Source organism: Urocitellus parryii, chromosome 3 (assembly GCF_045843805.1).
Source record: "Urocitellus parryii isolate mUroPar1 chromosome 3, mUroPar1.hap1, whole genome shotgun sequence".
NCBI classification, from domain to species: domain Eukaryota; kingdom Metazoa; phylum Chordata; class Mammalia; order Rodentia; family Sciuridae; genus Urocitellus; species Urocitellus parryii.
This window is the reverse complement of record NC_135533.1, coordinates 212,041,245-212,051,549: the sequence shown is the minus strand read 5'-3', so window position 1 is coordinate 212,051,549 and position 10,305 is coordinate 212,041,245. Positions and strand designations below refer to the sequence as shown.

At 40.4% G+C, this 10,305-nt stretch overlaps 1 protein-coding gene and 1 long non-coding RNA gene across 3 annotated transcripts; both read left to right on the top strand.

Annotated features, from left to right (window-relative positions):
* The first annotated feature begins 362 nt into the window (after positions 1–362).
* LOC144253698 (uncharacterized) lies at positions 363–3,262 on the top strand. Its single transcript, XR_013343370.1, has 3 exons — positions 363–450; positions 2,471–2,554; positions 3,143–3,262. It is a non-coding gene; the product is annotated as an uncharacterized LOC144253698 (long non-coding RNA).
* Positions 3,263–5,891: 2,629 nt separating this feature from the next.
* Positions 5,892–9,939, top strand: LOC113190493 (zinc finger protein 177-like). Of its 2 annotated transcripts, none has more exons than XM_026399826.2 (5): positions 5,892–5,924; positions 6,515–6,641; positions 6,998–7,090; positions 7,769–7,845; positions 9,283–9,939. In XM_026399826.2, exons 1-5 carry the CDS (start codon positions 5,892–5,894, stop codon positions 9,910–9,912), a joined length of 960 nt encoding a protein of 319 aa, XP_026255611.1. In that variant the 3' UTR covers positions 9,913–9,939. The 2 variants fall into 2 exon arrangements, with proteins under 2 accessions (XP_026255611.1, XP_026255610.2); XM_026399825.2 differs by having other exon boundaries at positions 8,815–9,939.
* Positions 9,940–10,305: the final 366 nt, after the last annotated feature.

Sequence of the window (10,305 nt, the reverse complement as noted above, 5' to 3'; positions counted from 1 at the left end):
ACTTAACAGCCTTCTTGCTAAAATCGGGTTTCACAAGGAGTTGTGCCAGTGAACTTCAGAAAGGTTCAAGAGCCTGACTGAAGTTTGATCATACCCAGAATCATTATGGTAAGTATATAAGAACAGGGTCAGGATTCAAACCAAGACAGAGGGGTTTTCATGCTACGTAGGTGCTAATTTTTTGACAGTTCTCAAGCAAAAGGTCCACGCTGGACTCTGGGTGTCAAATGACCCCAAAATCAGGTGTTCGCCCTCCTGGCCAAGCCAATCCACGTCTTTGCTGACAACAAAGACTGGACTGAAGGAGAGGGAAGTCGACCCTCCACCAGCCCCTCCTCCGGAGCCACGCCCCCTGCAGAACTTGCGCGTCTGCGCGTGCGCCACCCGCCTGGGTCTGCGCGTGCGCGTGGTGGCAACCTTCTTGACCGCAGGCTTCCTCCCGCGTTGAAGGTAAGTTTCTCTCTCAGAGCTCTCAAAGTCTGACCCTGCCGGGAGCGGTCACCTGGGAGTGGGAGGGTCTAAAAGAGAAGTGCTGCGTGCTCCGGCCTCCCGTGGGCGCTCGGGATCCACATTTCCCACTGTCTCCGAGAGCCCTGGCCCGCTGCGCCGGCCTGAGTGTAAGCGGCCGCTGGGGTGCTTGGGTCCCCGGGCGCGGGCGGGTTCGCGCGCTCTGCTAGGCGCTGTGCTCCTTGTTCGGAAGCCTCCTCAGTAACATCCCTGCCGACCAGGCCACGGTGACTCCGGCTCTGGCTGCCTCCTGGCTTCACCAGCCTGGCAGTTAGTGTCTCGGTGAGCGTTTGGAATTGTTCTGGTTGTGGGTGTCGGTTCTGGACGGGGGAAAGGGAGACGTGCTGAGGTTGTGAGGGAGCGCGTGCATCAGATCACCAAGGACAAGTGTGGGTGGAATGCTTATAAATAAACCCAGGGTGGTCGCCCAGAAGAGCAGGCCTACACTGCTCCCAAATCATCACCTCTGTCCCAGTTCAGAGCCTGTATATTCCCTAGAGCCTTTTTTGGTGGTCGTGTGTCCGGAGTGGAACTCAGGTCCTTACGCAGCTAGGCCAGCGCTCTACCACCGGGCTCTGCCCAGCTCACCCCTTGGGCTTTAAAATGGAGGAGTGTCTAGGAAGACGGGAGTTCTTGATACCGTGACTTAACAGGGTTCTTGCTAAAACTGGGTTTCACAAGGAGCTGTGCAGGTGAGCTTCAGAAAAGGTTCAAGAGCCTGAATGAAGTTCGATCATGCAAGGAATCATTGTGGTTAGTATATAAGGACACGGTCAGAATTCAAACCAAGACAGAGGGTTTTCATGCTACCTGGGTGCTAATTTTTTGACGACTCTCAAGCAAAAAGGGCACGCCAGTCTCTGGATGTCAAACATCCCCAAATCAGGTGTTAGGTCATTAATTCTTCCAATCTGTGAATCCAGAATATTTTTACATTTATATCTGTCTTCTTCAACATTGTATATTTGCAGTGTACAGGCCTTTGATCATCTTCGTTAAATTTATTCCGAAGTATTTCATTGTTTTTGATTCTCTTGAAATGGGATTGTTTTCTTAATTTCTATTTTGGATAGTTCATTATTAGTTATAGAAACCCAATTGATTTATTTTATTTATTTACTTGTGTGTGTGTGTGTGTGTGTGTGTGTGGTGGTGGTGGTGGTGGTGGTGGTGATGGTAGTTCTGGGGGTTGAACCCACAGCATTGTGCATGAAGGTAAACACTCTACCAATTGAGCTATATCCCCAACCCACCCCAGTTGATTTTTATGTATTAATTTTTGGTCTTGCAGTAGTAAATAGTTGGTTTGGTTTTTTGTTTTGTTTTGTTTTGTTTTTGGTAGGTTCTTTAGGGATAGATTATATCTAGTTGTGTTAATCACCTTTTTGTCACTGTGACCAAAACACCTGACAAGAATAATTTAGAGGAAAAGTTTATTTTGGGCTCAGAGTTTCAGAAGTTCAGTCCATGGTCAGTCCATCCATTGCTCTGAGCCAGAGGAGAGACAGAATCATGGCAAAAGGATGGGCTGGGGAAAAGTTGCCAGGAAATGGAGAGATTAAAGAGCGGGGGTCAAAATATAATCCCAAAGGCACACCCCCAGAGATCTACTTCCTCCAGCCACACTCCATTTGCCTATAGTTACCACCTACTATTCCATTCAAATTACTAATGCATCAAATCGATTAATCCACTGATGAGGTGACAGCCCTCATAATCTAATCATTTCACTGCTGAATATTCTTTCATTAACACAACAACTTTAGGGGGACACCTCATGTTCAAACCATAATGATAATAACTTATGCTGCTACTGTTTCTGGCACACACATCACAGGCTGCTCAGCATTTTAAGGCAACTTAGAATTTGTGTCCACTTAGAATTTGTATGAAGTGCCTTCCAGGCTTGTGAGTAGAAAACTGTGGGCATCCTGGGTTCTCAAGTTTTATTTCCTCTTCTCAGGATCTTCAAGGCTTTTTATGTCTTCATGAGGCAAAATCAGAAGAAGAAAATATGGTGACTGAGTGGCTGACAAATCATTCTCAGGTAAGTAGGAAATTGACTTTTCTATGGAAAAGTATGCTGCTTCCTATCAAGTAACTGTATTTCCCCTGAGTGGAAAAGAGTTTCTTCAAACAAATAGGACTTAGGGACTAAGTTTCCAGGCAGATTTCCTCAAGTTATAGCCTCTCATGTGGTTAACAGATTACATAGGGAAGTGATGCCGTTTTTCCAATACTTACCAATTCATTCTGAATTTCATTTATGTTTTTCATTCTTTAATTTTACTATGATAGACTGCAAAGGAGAGAATTAACATGTACTTCTCTCAGAGAATTTTATGATATCATTTATGCATTTATTTGAGTGCCTATAATGTGTTCAAGACTACATTAAAACCTGTTAGTAGAGAAAAATAAGGCCAAAATGGATCACAGTCTATCGTGGTAAGATACAGTCAGGTGAAAGAGATGCCATGTGACTAAATTAGGTCACTACTAAATATGAACAGATAGAAAAGAGAAGAGCAGTGAAGACCATGGAACCTATTCAAAGCATTGGGTCCCTCATTCTTCTCCAAAGGACATAGTGGGGATGCTCCTTGTCTCACACAGTGTGTCTATGATGGTTTAGGACTTAGTGTCCTTTGAGGATATGAACTTGACCCAGGAGGAATGGACTTTGCTGGACCAAACTCAGAGAAACTTATACAGAGATGCGATGCTAAAGAACTACAAGAATCTAATTCCATTTGGTAAGGTTGGTACCATTTCTTCAATTTAGTTTTTCCTGAATAAATATTAAGTATCATATTCTAGGGTCTTCTTTTAATATGCATTGCATATTAAAAGCAATGCAATCATAAACAAACCAAAGGTGTTCCTTTCATAGACTTACTGTCTAGTGACTTTCTCATAAGAAATGGAATTCTATTTGTTGTACTGTCTTTGTTTTCTCCATGGATAAAAGGCTTCATAACTGTACAAGCTTAAGCCTATGTTTCAGAGGAAAGATCACTGTTCTTTTGTTACACAATGAAAGAGAAATATAGACTGTTTGTATTTGTAGTTCACTTGAAAGCTCACTGGCTGACTACTTGGAGCATAAAGATTATGTTATTTCTCAAGTTATGCCTGACAATGGTCAGAATGCCAGAAAAACAGAATCTTGGCCTTTGGTTTATGGAAATATTTGTCATCCCTTGCACATTCTTCTTACATCATGTCGCTTTCCCTAAGAGCAGGGAACCAGCCACGTAGACCTGGTCTGACTTTTCATGTGGTACAAGAAGAGCTGAGGACAATGGAGAAAGTTCTCCAAGGTGAGATAAAAGGAAGATGTGATTCTTTATGAGAAACAGCCATTATCTATAAGATGTACAGTACATTTGGAAATGTTAAGTAGAAAGCTTTTGAAGATATACTTTTTTCCTGAGAATATTGAGTCCATTTGGTTTCTGAGGTTGCTTTGGTAACTTCCATCACTTTCCATCCATCTTTAAAACATTTGATCTGTCAGTAAGATGAAAGAAATTTATCATTTGCACTTAGCTCTTTGTCCATTTCTTTTCAACTTAGTTTCCCTGATTATGCCTGTTACTGTTTTATTATCAATTTTAGTGTTTAGGGGACTGGATAAAAGACTTTGGGTTTCATGTATGCCTAGCATACATGAAGCCCTGAGTTTAATCCCCAGCATCAAAAAAATTAAAAAATTACCAATCTTATTTTTAGGGAATTATTTCTTCATAATCTACCAATTTGACCACAGACCTTATTATTTCCAAACTCTTAAAAACAGCCAAATCTCTCAATTTGTTTTTTTTTGGGGGGGGGGGGTTAAGAGAAAACTTTATTTCAGGTCAGTTTTTGAAAGTATACACGCATTGAGTGGTCTTGCATTTTTAACATCTTCTTTCCATTATTTATATCTCCAAGAACTGAAATTTTTTTTTCATCTTAAAATTATGTGCCTTCTTGCGGGGCACGGCAGTGCATGCCTATAATCCCAGCGGCTCAGGAGGCTGAGGCAGGAGGATTGCACATTTCAAAGCCAGCCTTAGTAATGGTGAGGTGCTGAGTGAGATCCTGTCTCTAAATAAAATACAAAATAGGGCTGGGGATTGGCTCAGTGTTTGATTGCCCCTGAGTTCAATCTCTGGTACCTCCCCGCCAAAAAAATTACACGCCTTCTTGATTGAGAGTCTCCCATTTGTTTTCCCTAGGCCAGTGTCCTGAAATGTTCAAATCTGTCTTTCTTCTTCCAATTCCATAGGGTCAAGCTGGCCTACACAAAGCTCTTGGATTCACTGTTTTCTATGATGCAATTAGGGAGCAAACTATGTTCAACATATCCATAATCATTCTTTTTTCTCCAGCAGTGTGCTGGAACTTCTCTGCTGGCCTCCTAGACTACCATGAGGTATTCTCATCGATAGATAGTTAAGCTAAGTGTGTCAAGAAATATGCACAAAAGTAGGATTTCTCAGGAGATAATATATAATCAGGTGCAGGCACCTGCAGTCAGGGCCTTGGAGGTGGGCTCTGAGTGAAGGAGATCTGATTTCATATCCCAGCTCTGCTGTCAGGTTTGGCAGTATTAAATTTTGATGACTTCAGTTATACAGCTAAGTGTGATGAACATTGTTCTGTAGTATGATCCTTTTATTATTAAATGAAAATATGTTCACCTAAAAGGAAATACAGGCAAATGATAATTTCTAATTTCTACCAACCTCTATGGATTGCCAGTTATTGAACTGAGTAATTGACATACATTAACTACTCAGTCCAACCCTAAGAGGTATGTCCCATTTTAAAGATGTTTAAACCAAGGGTGTGGTACAAAATACTTTAGATCTACCTTGAAGATTTGTTGTTCTGTATAGTACTCGGCTCTTTCCCTAGTAAGTCCTGATTTCTGCATGAGTAAGTGGCATTTAGAGACAGTTTGACACTATAAAGATACACTGCTCCTTAACTGTTACTGACTACAAGCCTTTGCAGTGGTTCAGGCCAGAAAGAAGTTCAAAAAGAAAAATTAGTAAGTACATATTATGTAAGAATTATACTATGGGGCTGGGGATGTGGCTCAAGTGGTAGCGCGCTCGCCTGGTATGCGTGCGGCCCGGGTTCGATCCTCAGCACCACATACAAACAAAGATGTTGTGTCCGCCGAAAACTAAAAAATAAATATTAAAAAAAAAAAAAGAAAAAGAAAAGAATTATACTATGTTCTTGCATAGGAAAACAAATCTTAACTCTTATATAAATATAAGGAAGCTTCTGTATCTGTAGGTGTTGAATATGAACATCTTTCTTCTCTTTTAGCTCTGTTTGCTTAGGACCATGTCCAGCTAGGGCAGAAATATCCAAGAGAAAGAATGGCTGCAGGATTGCTGCCAGCTTGGTCACAGGTATGTAGGAAATAATTCAGTTTCCAATAAAATGTTACTGTGCTTTAAGCACATCTCTTATGCATGATTTGCAGTTTTACACCCCAGCTGTGGCTGACCCAGTCCTCTCCCCATTATGTGGGCTTTTTAAGAGGGAATGTCAGGAAAAGCTACTACATTTTTAAATTTTTTTTTGGATTCTCATCCAGATGAAGTATGAATTCTGGATTCCATACTCTGCTGGGTCTATGGGAAAAATTCCACTAGGAAAAAAAAACATTATTAATTTCTCAGGTATTTTATTCCTGCAGCCCGCCCTATCTATGTAGGATCTAAGTAAGACAAAGAGTCCACACAACCTAATTGTGCAAAGATCAGGTCAACCATGTCTTTAAAAACCTGCTAAAGCTATAAGCCTGGATGAGATGGCCCAGGGGATGAAGATTTAATGAGAACTGAGCCTGGGGGCTATAACAGAAGACCTCAGACACTTGTCCTGGCTTTCAATGCCTTGGATCCCTTCCCCAGTCCTATCAGCTTCATCCATCTTCCCCAACTCATTGTTGAAGATAAGTCATTGGCTGAGCCAGATTGTGTATATGATGTTTTAGAATTCAGTGACCTTCCAGGAAGTGGCAGTGGACTTCTCTCAGGAAGAGTGGGCATTGCTGGACCCTGCTCAAAAAATTTTATACAGAGATGTGATGCTGGAGAACTTTAGGAACCTGGCCTCAGTGGGTAAGGCTTGTGCAATTCATTTATTCATTTGTTCACAAATCAAGTAGTTCTTAAGCACTTATTGCATTATAGTCTGTGAAAAGAATGGGATGGATGGTCCTCTCATTAAAAGCTTTAGGTAATTTGTAGTCTGTGTATGATCTTGGACCTGAGTTTCAAAGGTCACTTTCCTATGGTGCACAGAATGTTTCCTTCTTGGGCCTTGTGAAGGAGCTCTACTCTGATTATTACTACTTCTAAAGCTGAACTTAACCATCTTCAGCCTCCTTTGAGGCCAAAGTATAGAATCAGTTTTGTGGAAAGTCTTCTTGTCTCCTAACAGTCCCCCCGCGTCATATGTCTTTCCTCGCATATAGGGTATCAGCTCTGCAAACACAGTCTCATCTCCGAGGTAGAACAAGAAGAGCTGAGGACAGAGGAGAAAGGAATATTCCAAAGCACCTTTGAAGGTGAGTCTTGGGCAGAAAGGAGTTACTGGATGGAACAGTCTTGACTATTGAGATTTGGGAATGAATCAGTGCAGGGGAAAAAAGGGTGAAGCCATTACTGATTTTCTTTTTATCAGTCCCTTCATTCATACTTTCATTAGGTCTTAGAGAAAGAACTGTTTTAATTCCTCTTTAAATTCAATACCTCATGAATGCTTTGTTTTCTGTTGTTCCTATTTTGCTTTCCAGATAATGCCACATCTTATTTTCTCAAACTTCCAGAATCCTTGCCAAATAAATTCCTCTCATTTCCTTTGCATGTTTCTATTCTTAACATCTCTTCCCAGAGCCTTTTGTTTGTTTGGGTTTGGTCTCTGGATGCATTTTCCCTTTAACATTTTCTTGTATTTACTATTATGGTTTGTAAACCAATCAACAGGGGCCTGCTTGCTTTTCTTTTCATCCTAGCCTTTTCTCCCAATGATTATTAAAAAAAAATTTCCCCGGGGCTGGGGTTGTGGCTCAGCGGTAGAGCGCTTGCCTCACACATTCAAGACCCTGAGTTTGATCCTCAGCATCACATAAAAAAAATAAATAAATAAATAAGTAAATAAATAAATAAATAAGTGAAATAAAGGTGTTGTGTCCAATACAACTAAAAAATAAATTTTTTTTTTAAAATTTCCCTATGCTTTTCAGACTGGGAAACTCAACTAAAAGATTCAATTCCTGTGCAGAATGTTCCTGGGAATACAACATCCAATGGCATAAAAATGGTAAGATGTACCTGAAATGATGCCAGGGATGGTATCACACTGAGGATCACAAATTTGATGTCAGCCTGGGCAACTTAGCAAGACCCTGTCTCAAAAGAACGGTCTGGGGATATAGTACAGTGGCATAGCATTTGCCTACCATGAATAAAGCCCTGGGTTCAGTCTCAGTACTTAAAGTTTGCTAAGAATGATTCCTGGTTCTTTATAGAAGATGAGAATTAACAACAAGTAAAAAACAACATTACTCTAAAATCCAGGGGCATGAGTTGAGGAAGAGGCATTTACTCCTCAGAAAGCTGAACTAGAAGGTAGTACTAGAGAAATCTATAAACCTAATTCAGAAAGTTTCTAGGTCCGAAATCTATAAACCTAATTCAGAAAGCTTCTAGAAGGCAGTATTAGAGAAATCTATAAACCTAATTTAGTACTTGCTGCTTCACAGATAATACCCACAATATTTACTTAAATATTGTTCTAGTATTAAGTACTTAATACATAATTAATTTTTCATTCATACTAGAGAAACTCTATTGGACAAAGCTCAATAGCTTATTCACCTTGAAAAACTAATACAGCAAAAGTCATACCTGTAGTCCCAGCACTCAAAGGGTAAGGCAGGAAGATCACTTGAGCCTCAAGATCAGCCTGGGCAGTTTAGTGATACTCTGTCTCCTTAAAAAACAACCAACATGGGCTGGGGATGTGGCTCAAGCGGTAGCGCGCTCGCCTGGCATGTGTGCGGCCCGGGTTCGATCCTCAGCACCACATACAGACAAAGATGTTGTGTCCGCCGAAAAATAAAAAATAAATAAATATAAAAAAATAAAAAACAACAACAAAAAAGTCATAACCAACATTAGTCATAATCATCTACTACTTTTATATGGCAAAATCCACATGGAAGGGAATTCCTAGGGTTGAGATTAATGTCAGAAAGCCTTTAATCACCACTTATTTTTTATTCAATAGGTACCAACCCAACCTGGCAAGAAACCTATAGAAAGATTCTTCAGAAAGAACCCTTACCTTATTTGTATCAGTCATTGCAAGGAAGAGAAATGCTATAAATATAAAGAATACGGCAAAGGCTTCAAACGTCCCTCAACTACTAAAAGTCATGTGAGTATGCACACTGCAGAGAAAACTTTAGAATGTAAGGATTGTGGGAAAGTTTTCAATCAGGAGTCATGCCTTAGAAAACACTTAAGAACTCTCACAGGAGAGAAGGCTTACAAGTGTAATCAGTGTGGTGTATCCTTCAGCCTTCACTTTTCCTTCTCAGGATGTGAGCAAATACATACTGGAGAGAAATTCTATGAACGCACTGACTGTAGAACAAAGTCTTCCCTTAGTGTTCATAAAAAAATACAAACTGTGGAGGAGAGCTTGGAATGTAACAAATATGGGAGAGCTTTCAATGACCCTTTGTCCCTTCAGAAATGTGTCAGAACTCACACTAAAGAGAAACTCTATGAGTGCAGTGACTGTGGAAAAGCCTTCATTTTTCAGTCCTCCCTGAAGAAACATATGAGATCCCACACTGGAGAGAAACCTTACGAGTGTAATCATTGTGGGAAATCCTTCAGCCAGAGCTCTCATCTCAATGTGCACAAAAGAACTCACACTGGAGAGAAACCCTATGATTGTAAGGAGTGTGGGAAGGCCTTCACTGTTCCTTCATCCCTTCAAAAACATGTGAGAACCCACACTGGAGAGAAACCTTATGAATGCACTGACTGTGGAAAAGCTTTCATTGATCAGTCATCCCTTAAGAAACACACACGGTCTCACACTGGAGAAAAACCATATGAGTGTAATCAGTGTGGAAAATCCTTCAGCACAGGCTCTTATCTTATTGTGCACAGAAGAACTCACACTGGAGAGAAAACCTATGAGTGTAAAGAATGTGGGAAGGCCTTTAGGAATTCCTCTTGCCTGAGGGTACATGTGAGAACACACACTGGAGAGAAGCCCTATAAATGCATGCAGTGTGGGAAAGCCTTCAGCACAAGCACTAACCTTATAATGCACAAGCGAATACATACAGGACAGAAAGTCTGTGAATGAAATGACTTTTGAGGAGGTTATGTTGTCCTGCATGTCTCATTCCTCATTCTAGAACTCACTGGAGAGAAATTGTATTGTAAACCATGTGGAAAAAGTATTGAGGCACAATTCTTAGTTCTTATCAGTAAAGACTGTTTCATCCTTAAAGTGCCATAACTCATTAATTTATAAGCATTGAAGACAATATATCAGTAAACTGCTTGACTCACACCACAAAAGTTTTGATAATGTAATATTATAAGTTAGTACTAAATAATGTCTGATTCCTACCAAGATATTTTAGACCCACAGATAAGTTAGAAGTGAGTTTATTAATAGGCAGATCTTATGTATATTTTAGTTAACTTTATTTTAACTCATTTTGGTCAGAATGCATAGTCTTAATGATATAGA